The sequence below is a fragment of the Nerophis ophidion genome, linkage group LG04 (assembly GCF_033978795.1).
Source record: "Nerophis ophidion isolate RoL-2023_Sa linkage group LG04, RoL_Noph_v1.0, whole genome shotgun sequence".
In the NCBI taxonomy this organism is placed as follows: Eukaryota; Metazoa; Chordata; class Actinopteri; order Syngnathiformes; family Syngnathidae; genus Nerophis; species Nerophis ophidion.
In genome coordinates, this window is record NC_084614.1 from 45,723,626 (window position 1) to 45,739,970 (window position 16,345).

The 16,345-nt window shown below is 40.2% G+C and overlaps 1 protein-coding gene across 4 annotated transcripts in view; it reads right to left on the reverse strand.

The window, feature by feature from the left end:
* gdpd5a (glycerophosphodiester phosphodiesterase domain containing 5a) overlaps positions 1-16,345 on the reverse strand; it is a 101,767-nt gene that overhangs the window by 26,795 nt on the left and 58,627 nt on the right. For all 4 annotated transcript variants that reach the window (XM_061898169.1, XM_061898171.1, XM_061898168.1 and 1 more), the window contains exons 13-14: positions 9,329-9,476; positions 9,011-9,093 (exon numbers count right to left, since the gene is read on the reverse strand). In XM_061898169.1, coding sequence (XP_061754153.1) covers positions 9,011-9,093; positions 9,329-9,476 — 231 coding nt within the window. The remainder of the gene's footprint in view (positions 1-9,010; positions 9,094-9,328; positions 9,477-16,345) is intronic.

Below are 16,345 nucleotides of genomic sequence, written 5' to 3' on the forward strand. Positions count from 1 at the left end.
TCTCGCAAGTCAGTGTTTCACAACCTTTGAGGAGCCAAAACAATTGGAATTGACCTGCACTGGGAAAGTAGCCTTAGTTTGTGATAATAGATCTGTTTATCGAGTAAAACTGAGACTTCAAGTAAGCGCATCGACATTCATAGAAAAATGCAAATGATAAGGCAAAGCCCTGAGGCAGACTGGACAGATGCAAGTATGAATGCTGAAAACACTGCGTAGCGGCCACAGAGGTGAAAAGATCATTGCTAAATGCTGAAAGTGTATTTTAAGAGGAAGTCAGACCGAATACTTACAACTTCTGCTGCTTAAAACGGTGGTACCTCAGTTTTAGTACGCCACACATTTCAAAGGATTCGGTTTGAGAATTTTCGCTACAATTTTGCTCGGTTTGCGTACACCGTGGCCATTCAACTAAACTGTTTTGGGGACCACATTTCCAGAAAGCCAAGGACCGAGGGGATGGGCTTCTTCCTTAACTAATACAGTGGAACCTCAATTCACAAACCACAGCCCAAATTAAAAACATGCTTTCTTGTATACAACTCGTCTCAGTGTACAAACGTTTCTTACTAGAGATGCGCGGTTTGCGATCTCATCCGCGGAGTCCGCGGGTAAACCGCGGGTCGGGCGGTTGACATGACGAAAAAATAGATTTTAATTAGATTCGGGCAGGTGGCGATTGTACCATTCGGAGACATTTGATATACTGTACATGGTTCTGGGATCGGTATCCTTTGCCATTCAAAGAGCCATTTAAGACCCGTGTCATAAAGCGAAGAAGTCAATAGGAGACGCTATTATTCTATTGAAAGACTGCTGGTAGTCGCCCAGATATTAAATATTAGTGCGTGCTATGAAGCCATTGGCTTTGTCACCTTCTACATCATACACGATCTGCTTGTCAGTCCAGCATCATGTTGTGTGTGGCTTCCGCGGCGACACGCACACGACTGCAAGACATACTGGGTGACACAGAGTACACTAATGGTTGTGATATAAACAATTTTAACACTCTTAGTAATATGCGCCACGCTTTGAAGCCACATCAATTAAGAACGACAAACACATTTCGGGAGAACATCCTCACAGTAACACAACATAAACGCAACACAACAAATACCCATTATCCTTTGTATTCCCCCATGCGTCTGTAAGGTGGGCGGGGTTGGGGGTGCGGGGGTGTAAAATATATTCAGGGAGTGTCATGAATACAAAGGATTATGGGTATTAGTTGTGTTGCGTTTATGTTGTGTTACTGTGAGGATGTTCTCCCGAAATGTGTTTGTCAATCTTGTATTGTGTGGCTTCATAGCGTGGCGCATATTAGTAAGTGTTAAAGTTGTTTATATCACAACCATCAGTGTACTCTGTATCACCCAGTATGCCTTTCAATCTCGTACGTGTGATTCCGGAAGCTGCACACAACATGTTGCTTGACCTACAATCGAATCGTACATGTTGTTGAAGGTGTCAAAGGCAATGGCTTCACAGCACGCCCACATTCTTGTCATCAGGATGAATGTTGTTGAATAATCGCGAGAACGTCAGCGGCTGCAAATGACTACATTACTCTGTGAAACAGTTTTAAATAGCTCTGAGTGGTAAAGATGGCCAACCTCTGATGTAATTCAGCGGGCGGTTAGCGGGCGGTTGGCGGGCGGTTACGGTCCCGATAAAAAGTTGGTTTGGGTGGACGGCGGGTGGATAACGATTTTGATGACGCGGATGCGGATTATATAATTGCCTATCCGCGCATCTCTATTTCTTACACACATTGTTTGCGTGGTGATATCGAGCTCATTCAGTCAGCACGGCAGTGCTACTCAAAGCTATAATGCAACTTAGTGTGCCTTTTAAGTGTTTTTAATCTCTTTTACAACACATTCTACTTTTTTAGATCAAAATGAGTCCAAAAAAAAAAGCAACGGACAAGTTTGATTGATTGATTGATTGATTGATTGAAACTTTTATTAGTAGATTGCACAGTACAGTACATATTCCGTACAATTGACCACTAAATGGTAACACCCAAATAAGTTTTTCAACTTGTTTAAGTCGGGGTCTACGTTAATCAATTCATGGTAGCCATGACTGGTTTGAAACATTTCGGAAGTATCCACAGCGTCGTCGACACTGCCTCCTCACCGCCTCCTCACCGCCCTCCCTTACGCTGCACGACAAAAAGATTAACCAACAAGGTAAAGTTTATTTGATTTTGTTTTCCTAATAATTGCAGTGGCCTGGTTGTTGAAGTTAAGGAATTTTGTGAATTTAAAATGTTAGTCCAACATAGTCCCAGTGAGAGTGTGTGTGTGTGTGTGTGTGTGTGTCAGCAGGGTGGCTGGAAATGAGGACAGTTCGTCTAGTTGTTATTTTGACTTTGTTATTAAAAAGAAAGTTGATCCATCACCTCCTTGCTGTGTTTGTTTGATTACCTCCCTGCATGACGATCGGCATCAAAGGTTGGAATTGGGGGTTAAATCACTAAAAATGATTCCTGGGCCCAGCCACTGCTGCTGCTCACTGCTCCCCTCACCTCCCAGGGGGTGATCAAGGGTGATGGGTCAAATGCAGAAAATAATTTCGCCAAACCTAGTGTGTGTATGACAATCATTGGTACTTTAACTTCAATGTATAGCTTTATATTGTGCTCAAAGTGTACAAACTTTTCATAAAATGTGGACATTTGTCGAGGATGGAATCCATCAATCATATTTATGTTGTTTTTTGCGGAGAGATTTGCTTCAATATAAAGTAGGAAGGGAATTCATATGACCCCATTAATCGTGGTTTACCTGACACATGAAACATGACAAATTGAGGCCTGGGGTGTATCATCTATTTAAGAAGTCGGGCGGCATTGTCACGGCAGCAGTGTTGAATATTTTAAAATGTGTTTTGTGGCAATTCTAACTTTGACCACAGCGTCAGTTGTACAAAACCCGTTTCCATATGAGTTGGGAAATTGTGTTAGATGTAAATATAAATGGAATACAATGATTTGCAAATCATTTTCAACCCATACTCAGTTGAATATGCTACAAAGACAACATTTTTGATGTTCAAACTGATAACACTTTTTTTTGCAAATAATCATTAACTTTAAAATTTGATGCCAGCAACACGTGACAAAGAAGTTGGGAAAGGAGGCAATAAATACTGATAAAGTTGTGGAATGCTCATCAAACACTTATTTGGAACCTCCCACAGGTGTGCAGGCTAATTGGGAACAGGTTGGTGCCATGATTGGGTATATAAACAGCTTCCCAAAAAATGCTCAGTCTTTCACAAGAAAGGATGGGGCGAGGTACACCCCTTTGTCCACAACTGCGTGAGCAAATAGTCAAACAGTTTAAGAACAACTTATCTCAAAGTGCAATTGCAAGAAATTTAGGGATTTCAACATCTACGGTCCATAATATCATCAAAAGGTTCAGAGAATCTGGAGAAATCACTCCACGTAAGCGGCATGGCCGGAAACCAACATTGAATGACCGTGACCTTCGATCCCTCAGACGGCACTGTATCAAACCCGACATCAATCTCTAAAGGATATCACCACATGGGCTCAGAAACACTTCAGAAAACCACTGTCACTAAATAAAGTTTGTCGCTACATCTGTAAGTGCAAGTTAAAGCTCTACTATGCAAAGCGGATCAACAACATCCAGAAACGCCACCGACTTCTCTGGGCCCGAGATCATCTAAGATGGACTGATGCAAAGTGGAAAAGTGTTCTGTGGTCTGACGTGTCCACATTTCAAATAGTTTTTGGAAATATTCGACATTGTGTCATCCGGACCAAAGGGGAAGCGAACCATCCAAGACGGTTATCGATGCAAAGTTCAAAAGCCAGCATCTGTGATGGTATGGGGGTGCATTAGTGCCCAAGGCATGGGTAACTTACACATCTGTGAAGGCACCATTAATGCTGAAAGGTACATACAGGTTTTGGAACAACAATATGCTGCCATCTAGGCGCCGTTTTTTTCATGGACGCCCCGGCTTATTTCAGCAAGTCAATGGCAAGCCACATTCAGCACGTGTTACAACGGCGTGGCTTCGTAAAAAAAGAATGCGGGTACTTTCCTGGCCCGCCTGCAGTCTCGGCCTGTCTCCCATTGAAAATGTGTGGCGCATTATGAAGCGTAAAAGACTGTTGAACAACAGAAGCTCTACATAAAACAAGAATGGGAAAGAATTCCTCTTTCAAAGCTTCAACAATTAGTTTCCTCAGTTCCCAAACATTTATTGGGTGTTGTTAAAAGAAAAGGTTATGTACCACAGTGGCGAACATGCCCTTTCCCAACTACTTTGGCACGTGTTGCAGCCATGAAATTCTAAGTTAATTTATTATTTGCAAAAAAATAATAATGTTTATGAGTTTGAACATCAAATATCTTATCTTTGTCTTGCATTCAATTGAATATGGGTTGAAAAGGATGTGTTAATCATTGTATTCCGTTTATATTTGCATCTAACACAATTTCCGAACTCATATGGAAACGGGGTTTGTACTAAGTAAGACCTACATTGTTTCAACGTCCATTTCACTGCTGATGCAATTGTTGATGACTGAAGTACTGATATCAACCAAAAATCCTCATCCCACCCCCCAGATTTTAAATATTGTAAATAATTCAATGTATATACTATGATGATTAACTTGTGTGATGACTGTATTATGCTGATAGTATATATTTGTACCATGAATTCATTAACGTGGACCCCGACTTAAACCAGTTGAAAAACTTATTCGGGTGTTACCATTTAGTGGTCAATTGTACAGAATATGTACTGAACTGTGCAATCTACTAATAAAAGTTTCAATCAATCAAAGCATTGTTCACCCTTAACCAGGAAATGGATGCCCTGCTTGGTGAATATCTTTATTGATTGCCGCATCATAGTAGAAAATAAGATAATTACTGCACTGTAATACATTGAACACATTGAGACTTAATTTAATTCTTAATTTAGGCCAAACATATGTAAAATATGCTTTTTGTAGTGAAGCTGTGATGTGGCTAGCACCGACTGTATTTTCTGTTTTGTGTGTTCCTGAAAACCAGCATTGTCGACAGTGGGCAATTGATTTTTGTCCATTCATTTTGTTAGTTACAAAATTGTGAGTAAAAACAAACTCCATACAACAGGAGAGAAAATACCCCTGCCTGAGCATTCCTACTCCTCACAGTGAAATGACCAATCTAAGTCAATGAGCATGAACTTCTGAACTGAAGTCTACTTCAATGAGAGGAAAAACGTTTTCTGAGACGGACTGAACAGTCCAGTTGTGATGTATTGAATGCCCTGACAATAACCAGCTGAGTGGGAGTGTCCATTGACTACAGGAGAGCTCTGCTGTTTTTAAGGAGCGACTGCAAAGAAACTAGTAAAATTTAATTTATAAGACAGCACTCCAGTATTTTTAGGAATCTGCTGCAAAAATGTTAGCCTCTTCCAAGTTTCTGGAATTGAACATGCAGGCAGATTTGTTGTCAGTATCATGATAGCCCTGCTATATAACATCTCTGTTATCGAATGGCCAAACATCCCACGTTACAAACTAGTCCCGTTTGTATGCGTATTATTTAGTTTAAGGGAGCGTGCAAACATAGAATCTCAAGCGTAAATTATGTGCGGCTTCGCAATATCCCCACACATTTTGGCCAATCATCATTGTTTATCTCTGAGCGGCTCTAAAAGGCGCACATCAATCGTCTAATCAAAACTTATGTTTTTTTCTTGAGTAGACGAACCAGGAACAACAATGTGTAACAATACACCAACTCTTTGTTGCTCACACAGCACATTTGTCGTCCTCCTGTTGGAGATGTTATGTTTTGTGATGTTAATCGCTCATCGTCTGTCATTTACCAAAAACATTTGCGCCATATATAACTTAACGTGCAGGGGTTAATATTTTGGAACCTAAATCAATGTTTAAGATGGACATACTTTTCAAGCGTAAAACATACATTGAGAATGTCTGCAACTTGTGGACAACAAAGCAAACAGGGGCCTACCGTATTTTTCGGATTATAAATCACTCCGGAGTATACGTCGCACCGGCCGAAAATACGCAATACATTTATACAAGTCGCACTGATTAGTCGCACATTTTGGGGAAATTTATTAGATAAAATCCAACACTAAGAATAGACATTTGAAAGGCAGTTTAAAATAAATAAAGAATAGAGAACAACAGGCTGAATAAGTGTACGTTATACGACGCATAAACAACCAACTGAGAAGGTGCCTGGTATGTTAACGTAACATATTATGGTAAGAGTCATTCAAATAACTATAACATATAGAACATGCTATACGTTTACCAAACAATCTGTCACTCCTAATCGATAAATCCGATGAAATCTTCTTCCTTGATGTTGCTTCTAAACAACTCTGCCAACTCCAAAGGTATGCGGCACTTCCTCTTGTCGTTTTCTGCTGCATATTTCACTACATCCATCTTGTAATCTGCGGTACATGATTTCCTTTTCAGTGCCATTTTTGTTTAGCCTTTCTCAGTTTTTATAAGTTATCACCAACGTTGAAATGATCCATTTTAATAGTTATGGCAGTTATGGCAGTAGCATATAGCATATAGCAGTTAGCATCCCATGACCCACTATGCACTTCTGCCATGACCCTCCCCCGCCGAATTATTGTTGGTTGACGTGTGTGTGACGATTGCTGACGTGTGTGTGATGATTGCTGACATTTTCTTTGAATCTTCCGTGAATGAGATAAATAATATTATTTGATATTTTGTAATCTGAAGTACATTATTTCCTTTTCATTGCCATTTTTGTTCAGCCCTTCTCAGTTTTTATAAGTTACAGCCAACGATGAAATTATCCATTTTAATATCTACGGCAGTAGCATATAGCATATAGCAGTTAGCATTCCATGACCCACAATGTACTTCTGCCATGACCCTCCCCCGCCAAATTCTTATTGGTTGACGTGTGTGTGACGATTGCTGACATTTTCTTTGCCTCTTCCGCAAATGAGATAATAATATTAATTGATATTGTACGGTAATGTGTTAACGGTGTGGCGAAGTTGGTAGAGTGGCTGTGCCAGAAATCTGAGGGTTATTGGTTCAATCCCCACCTTCTACCATCCTAATCACGTCCGTTGTGTCCTTGGGCAAGACACTTCACCCTTGCTCCTGATGGGCCCCAGTGAGCGCCTTGCATGGCAGCTCCCGCCGTCAGTGTGTGAAAGTGTGTGTGAATGGGCGAATGTGGAAATACTGTCACAAGCACTTTGGGCTCTTTAAAAAAGGGGTAGAAAAGCGCTATACAAGTACAACCCATTTACCATTTGCCATTAATAATTGCACACATAAGTCGCTTCGGAGTATATGTCGCACCCCCAAACTATGAAAAAAAACTGCGAATTATAGTCCAAAAAATCCGGTATAAGGAAGCCGTTAGTGGTGTTTCTTCCCAAGGCCGCATTAATGCATGGGCTTTCCTGGGCAGAAGCGTTGGGGCCACACCCAATCAGAGGCCCCGATTTTGAAAGCAGAATGCAATGATTGGTGTTCACAGCTATTACTCACAAACAGCTCCGCTTTGCATAGCAATTGTGTACACTCTCTCTCGGCCGCGTTGTTTTTTTCCGACTACTCCAAGCAGTGCTCAAACCCAAATCGCCTATGCGAGAGGCCAGCGTACTACTATTAAGCTAAAACACAGGCAGTCTACTGGACCGCCAGCACATGCATCTGCCCAATGCAAAGGACATGTATTCATCTACGAAAAATATTTTTTAAATGCGTGAGATCTTTGCAATATTGCTGTTCTATAGAGTGAAGTCATGTTTCTTTTTTCAAACTGTGTTTTCGGGTGGGTGCGGTGGGGTTGTTGAAGTTGAGGGTTTGTGTGGGCGGTGATGCGGGTTGTTGAGGTTTAGGGGGCCCCCTCGGGTTAAGTTGGCCCTGTTTCTTCCTTAAATGAAGTGAAGTGAATTATATTTATATAGCACTTTTTCTCTAGTGATTCAAAGCGCTTTACATAGTGAAACCCAAAATCTATTTTTTACATTTAAACCAGTGTGGGTGGGACTGGGAGCAGGTGGGTAAAGTGTCTTGCCCAAGGACAACGGCAGTGACTAGGATGGCGGAAGCGGGGATCAAACCAGCAACCCTCAAGTTGCTGGCATGGCCGCTCTACCAACCGAGCTATACCAGCTATATAACTATAATTAATCATTACTATTATTAGTCATGATTAATAAACCTGTACAGTAATGTATGTGCTTCTACTGCCATTGTGTGTCTAATTTTAAGTCTGTGTGGAATAAAACGAGTAAAATATCAATACAGTATTTGTTTTCCTTTTTTTTTCGTTTGCATTTTGAGGTGAAGGTCACACAGAACACTTAAAACATTGATGGCAAATTTATAAAATCACAAGTTGATTAAAAAAAATAAGCCGCAAAACTTGGTAAATTTAGCCACTGTTGTCTGAAAAAAGTTGCCACAATCACAAAAAAAGCCTGCAAAATCCTGGAGGGACTTGTGGGTGATTCAGTCTCTGCACTTCTTTTTATTAGGAACGACTGCAAAAAAAATCCACTACTGGGCCAAAGAACGTTTCGAGTGCCAGCAGTTTGATAAAATACGTGAGAGACACAATTGAATTCACAAAATAACCTGTCGCAAACCTCTCCCCTTTCCTCCTCCTTCTCCACTCAACGCTGTCTTCGTCAACAACAGCCTTCAATAGAAGTAATGTTAATTGTTCATTTATATGTATTTCACCTTGCTTTTGGCATGCGAAACTATAATTATTATAAATTAATCAGATTTACATGATGAAATTGCTGCATTCTTTGTACAATTTAGTTGGTCTTGTGACTTTTTGGAATCGATTACTGATTAAACCCGAGGTCCCACTGTATTATTCAAATAAAGCAATGAAGGAATGATTACATTGTTTTCGTCAACTAATTATGACGTGAGAAGATGCATGTTTGTATTGTGCGGACTTACTTCTGAAAACTGAAGAGTCCGATCACCACGGCCAGCGAGACGAGATCAGATGTGATCCAGATGAAGCTGTAAGCTTTCTGACTCTGAAAGAGAACAAAGTGCTGTAGTTTCCGTAAAGAACCACTTGAGGGCACAGTCCAACATGCTTAAAGGAAAACAAAGCTGGAACTGAACATGTCCTTCAAACGTTGTTGTTCCCTGCTGAGATCAACTGCTCCTTGTTATTGCCAGTCTTTGTAATCTCCTGTCGTCCTTTTGTCTCACCGTGACCTTGCCTATGTGTGTTTGTGTGCGTTGTCAGAATAAAGAGTTGTTTACCATGAGCCAGATGGGGTAAGGCACCTTTCGGAGGACTTGGGGGGCATCAGAGGACACAGAAGGCACCCCGCTACACCACAGGAGTGAGTACAGCCATGGTTTGTTCACTGGATAGACAGTCACACTCACATTGTTTGCCAGATATTCCCTGTGGGGTGGAGTGGGGGTGGGGTGAAAAAAAATAGATCATCACTGCAAAAAAAAAAAAAAAGAATAATTTTGCAGAATTTCATGCATGGACTTCAATGAGCCCTGCAATCAATTTCTCAACAATCCAATCCAATAATTTGTTTATAGACCAATCCATATATCCGCCATGATACCTCCTAATATGCATTTTAAAATACGGGGACATAAGGTACTTTTTAGGAGTGTTGCAATACAACTTTTTCATCATCGGATATATATTTCATTTATATTTATACAGAAAAGAGGCCTCAGATTTTAAAACGCAAAGAAAAAAATAAAGAATTTGTACTGTGCACCCCAGGCTAACTAAATTGGTGCCATAAGCAGTATTTTATTTTGAACCTTCCCCCCATCACATTTTTACACTTTTTTTAAAATGATTTTTTTCACCTTTTTTTAATCAAACTTAAACTGACTTTGATGTATGTTTGGTGCTAAAACAAATGTATGGGGATTTGTTTTCATTTTAGCATCATTCCAGAAACACTTTTAAAGGGGACATATCATCATTTTAATATACATTTAAAACATGTTGTTGTATAGATAGATAATAGGAATCAAATATGTTTTGGTGTAATTTATGTGTACATTTTGCTCCACTGTCACTTTTATACGCCGTTTTTTTAATCTGTCTACAATATGTTTGATTCCTGAAACATTCCCATATTGTAAATGAAACCATGATCCACCCTCTCTAAAAGTATCATAATTTATTTTTTGAAAATGTACACAGTTTGAAAATATATATTAAAATTGCCACTGCTATTTGTTTTTGCGGACAGTGTTGAAAATAACCTTCATAAACATTATATATATTCACCCGGGCAATACAGTAGGTACACCTGCACACTCACTGATGGAGTACATAAAACAGTTTTTTGGTTTTTTTTACATTTATTTAACTCGTCGGTGTAATTTAGCTTCTATTTTGTTTCAAATTATATTTGGAAACAGAAGACGTGGTGTCCTCCAGAACAAAGAGGAAAATAACCATCTGGATTGTTATAGGCGCAAATTTCAAAAGCCAGCATCTGTGATGGTATGGGCGTGCATTAGTGCCCAAGGCATGGGTAACTTACACATCTGTGAAGGCACCATTAATGCTGAAAGGTCCATACAGGTTTTGGAGCAACATATGTTGTCTTTCAAGCAACGTTATCATGGATGCTCCTGCTTATTTCAGCAAGACAAGTGCTACAACAGCATGGCTTTGTAAAAAAAGAGTGCGGGTACTTTCCTGGCCCGCCTGCAGTCCAGACCTGTCTCCCATCGAAAATGTGTAGCGCATTATGAAGCGGAGACCCTGGACTTTTGAATGACTGTAGCTCTACATAAAACAAGAATGGGAAAGAATTCCACTTTCAAAGCTTCAACAATTAGTTTCCTCAGTTCCCAAACGTTTATTGAGTGTTGTTAAAAGAAAAGGTGATGTAACACAGTGGTGAACATGTCCTTTCCCAACTACTTTGGCACATGTTGCCGCCATGAAATTCTAAGTTAATTATTACCGTATTTCTTTGAATAGCACCGGGACGCTAATTAATTTAAAACCTCTTCTCACTCCTGCGCTTATTCAAGGCATGCGGTAAAAGTTAGCAAGCGCTAATAATTTTAAAACCTCTTCTCACCCCTGTGCTTACCGATGGCATGCAGTAAAAAATTGAGTGTGATAAAAAAAAAAAAAAAAAAAAAAATTCTCTGCGGCCGCGGCCCGGTGGTTGGGGACCACTGTTCTACAACATGTCATCGCGCCCACCTTTACACCATGCTATCCGTGTGCCGGTAGGACGCATGCATTTCGTTGCTTCTCATACTAGATTGCAATGTATACTTGGTCAACAGCCATACTGTTTACACTGATGGTTGTGATATAAACAACTTTAACACTCTTACTAATATGCGCCACACTCTGTGAACCCTAACCAAACAAGAATAACAAACACATTTCTGGAGAACATTGGATCTGTAACACATTATTAACCCAACATAAGAATTCCCCAGAATTCCAATGCATCCATGACTCTTGGCTATATTATACACGCGCCCAACGCCGCCCACCTCAACCGACGCACAGAGAGGGGGGCGGGGCGGTTTGGTGCTAGCGGGTGTATAATATAGCCAAGAGTCATGGATGCATTGGAATTCTGGGTAATTCTTATGTTGCGTTTATAATGTGTTACAGAGCCAATGTTCTCCAGAAATGTGTTTGTTATTCTTGTTTGGTTAGGGTTCACAAAGTGTGGCGCATATTAGTAAGAGTGTTAAAGTTGTTTTATATCACAACCATCAATGTGTTCTGTATGGCTGTGGAACAAGACCCCTGGTTTACACATAGTAAAAGCAAAAAAAACTCCTTTGCCATTTTGAAAATGACGGCAGGGAAAGCGTCACCCGTGATGTCACGAATTTGACCCGGCGGTAAAAGTAAGCATGCGTTTATAAATTTTATTTTGAACCTTCCCCCCATCTGCCACAAGGCAGGCGCATATTACATGCCTTGTGGCTATTCAAGGAAATACGGTATTTGCAAAAAAAATTAAGTTTATGAGTTTGAACATCAAATATCTTGTCTTTGTAGTGAATTCAATTTAATATGGGTTGAAAAGGATTTGCAAATCATTGTATTTTGTTTACATTTACATTTAACACAATTTCCCAACTAATGTGGAAACGGGGTTTGTATTTGACTTTAGTAAATGAATGTATATGAATGTTTAGCGCAGTCGGCGTAACAGGAGGGGATAGAAAGAAGAAGAAAAACAGAAGGCCGGGGGAAATTGCGAGGATAAGGGGGGGATAGGACAGACAGACAACAACAACAGAACAGCATCAGCAAATATGATATGAGCAAATATGATACGAAAAGTGATAGCAAATAAGCAGTTAGTGAAATAAATATTAAGAACACAGAAATGACAATAAACAAATGGAGCAATAAAAATACCAATAGAAATAGCACTATTGATTAACAATAATAATAATAATTACTTTTATGACCAACAATACAATTGCTTCAAATGCAACAATACATATATGTAATGAGAACTTGAATTACAAAAGAAAGCAGATACAGGGACGGAAAGAAAGAGAAGCGAACTATATTAACCCTGTAGATTTTTTATATCGTTATTAGTGGTTTGTGTTGTGGTTTGTGCAGCCCTTTGAGACACTAGTGATTTAGGGCTATATAAGTAAACATTGATTGATTGACATCTTCCCGCTTGAAGCCGAACCACCGCCAGACGATGGGCCCCCTGCTGTTTTTCTTGAGAATTAATTCTTCCTTCATTTTTTACCAGATTCGCATCTTCTTTCTCTCGTATTACCATTCACATGGCTCCCTTAGCATCAAAGCTAACGTTAACCATGCTGCTACCTCTCTGCTCCGCAAGGGCGTATACGTATGTGACGTATGACGCGACAGTATGTGACGTGTGTAAAAAGGTACGCTTGTCTGTGAGGAGACACAGGAAAGAGTGGGAAGAGCCTGTAGTGTAATGCCCGCAGCTAATAGCAACTGTGTGAGAACGTATACTCGTATATAACGATATAGTCATTTTCTACATCGCACGGGGACAAACCTGCGATATATCGCATATATCGATATATTGCCCAGCATTAGTGTATGTGAGTATGTATGTGTATTTGTATGTACAGTATATTTTTCTCCCAGTGTGTGCGGGAGTCAAAGTAGGGCCTTAGCCACCCACAGAGCCCAACCAAAAACAGCATGTGCCCCATGCAGTCAAGCCGGCTAGCGACAGGACCCCATGAGGTCAATGAGTTCATCAAGCCTGCGAGTTTTGTTACGGGCAGCAAGTTCCTTCTTGATGCGGGCGTTAAGCCCCTTGTAAAAAATACTTCATAGTGCTTTGCTGCCAAAACCACTTTCTGCCGCTGGGATGCAGAAGTCAATAGGATATGCGGCTACAGAAAACTTTCCCAGTCCATAAAACGGGCAGTGCGCACAGCGTAAGGTCTTACTAGTTGCCATCGCCCAGGTGGTGGCTTTGTCAGACAACAAGCTGATAACAAAAACTATTTGCTTGGTCAGAAGAATAGGAACTGGGCAGCTGGCCGAATACCCAGCAAGCGCTGATGAAGGAATTGCTTGCATATGAGCTTGTCACACCGGAAAAGTGGAATCAATCGATCAATCAATGTTTGCTTATATAGCCCTAAATCACAAGTGTCTCAAAGGGCTGCACAAACCACAACAACATCCTCGGCTTGGATCCCAAATCAGGAAAAGAAAAAACCTCAACCCAATGGGATGACAATGAAAAATCTTGGAGGGGACCGCAGATGTGGGGACCGGTGCAATGGACGTCGAGTGGATCTAGCACAATATTGTGAGAGGCCAGTCCAGAGTGGATCTAACATAATAATGTGAAGAAGGGGTGAAAAAAATATTGGGTTCCTGAGGTGAGGAGGAGCTTGCAGCTGGTGAGGGTGTGATTGGATTAGCAGTAGCGCGAGTTTGCTCCAAGCACTGATCGAGAGACCCAATATTAACGGAGAAAGCCTGATTGACAGCCTCTATATCTTGCAGTATCTGTTCGTGATTACCGCTCGATGTCCAAAGTCCTTAAGTGCGAAGCGAAAGTGTCCCAATTCTGCTGGGTCCATATTGGTTAGTTGATCTGTCACTAAGCCAGACTAGGACCCCAAAGCAGAAAATAAAAAGTCAGTAAAAATAATAATAACAAGCGCACCAAAGAAGTGGAAAAAATAAAAAAATGCACACTCAAAAAATGAGAGGAGAACAAAAGACACACAGACGGAGTGGGGAAATATACAACACAACTATACCGGGACGAAAACCACTAGGAAGGTTAATGTGAGGAGAGCCACGAAGGAAATTGATGTTCCCCGCGAAATGCCTAGTAAGTGGAAGAAGTCTTTGTAGGTGAGTAAAACATCTACAGTCCACTGGCAGGGAGGCTTAAGTAGGTTAGAAGTAAATTGGCTGGAGGTTGCAGGTGTGTGTGAATGGCTCCACCCCAGAACTCCAAAAGCATGTACTGCAAAGAAGGGCAAAAAGGAAGCAGCAGAGCAGCTAAACATGTAACAAAATGTCCACCATTTCAATATTTCAATGTCCTAGGCTGGCATTACCTACTCATTCTGCTTCAGTATGGTGCAGACTAGCAGTGCTACACTCCATCTGGTTTTTCAAATTAGAAAGCTAGATGCTATGTCATGTCTTGGACTGTCTTTCCCACTCACTTTCTTTGCAACCATGCTAGAAAAATAAAGTTATGTTCATCTCTAGCTGAAAGCTAATACTAGCGAGTAAGATTAGATGTTTTTGTGAAATCTTAAAGGGTTCACTGACATTCACTACGCCAAAGGATTCTTGTAATTAAAATGTATTGTTTGCGACGTAAAGCATAACAATTACAAAGCTGCCAAGCCTCATGTTTTGAGTGTGAGTCATGCAATTTAACTGTTTCTCACACCCCACTTGACATTTATCAGGCTTAAATTTCCCCATTGACTATTCTATATTTTTTTCATAATAAATGTTTTTCCTTGTGACATGTTCAAGTACTGATTAATTGACAGAGAGAACCAATCCCACTAAAAGCTATTGTGCCTAAATCTAGCCAACCATGAAAGGCACCACACAATGTAAACTAATCAGGAGAAACAAAAGGCGAGTCTTGACGTCTGTATCTTCACACACACCTCCGTGAAATGTTGTCAACTTGGCGACTTTTTCGGCAAATCTAGTATCTTTTCCAACTAGTCCGAGTGACTTTCTTTCTCAAAAGCAACTGGCGACCAATCTAGCATCTTTTTTGGATGTTTTGGAGACATGAAAGTGTGTATAACTCTGTCCTCAACGTACACGCGGTAGCACAGCCATTCCTCATAAGCAGTCCCATGTCTACTGATTGTCTGCTCTTAGACAGCTTGCACTGAAAACACATTTTGTTGTCATTTTGAGTGCAATGACAATGACACATCAACTCTGTGGAAAGCTGCCACTGTTTCTGCCCTGGTTTACCCTTCAAATAAAATTAAACCTGACTGTCATGTTATGGCCCGTCAATAGATTTGGTGAATTTGTGAATATCACAAGCCTTCAGTCTTTTCCTAAAATTTGATATTCCAACATTTAACAATGTAAAACACAAAAAAATAAAACCAAACTAAGAATCAACAGAAGAAAATTAATTTACAATTCCGGTCATTATTTGCATCTTTTAACTCACCTTTTATGCCTCCCACCAGATTATTCCAGTATAAATCAACGTAAAACAGGCCAAATCGGTGTTAGAAAAGGTACATTATTTTCAAAACGCATCATGGCACGGAAGACTCACTCCTGTCATTTTCTAAAACTTGGCAGCCCAGCAATTAGCCGAAAGATAATTCTTATCTTCAAACACTGTTAAGTTGGGCCACTCAGGAGTTTAAGTACCACAGTATTACCGCAGTAAAAAAAAGAGCAATATTGACATACTTGCCAACCTTGAGACCTCCGAATTCGGGAGATAGAGGTATAGTGGGGGCTGGGGGGGTTAAGGTGGGCGGGGCCGGGGTTAAGGGGGGAGGAGTATATTTATAGCTAGAATTAACTGAAATTCAAGTATTTCTTATATATATAAATAAAATAAATACTTGACTTTTAGTGAATTCTAGCTATATAAATATATATATACATATATATTTACAGGATTGTCCCAGAAAATTTGAATATTGTGATAAAGTCCTTTAGACGGTCTCAGAAAATTAGAATAATGTGATAAAGTCCTTTATTTTCTGTAATGCAACTAAAAACATGAAAATGTCATACATTCTGAATTCATTACACATCAA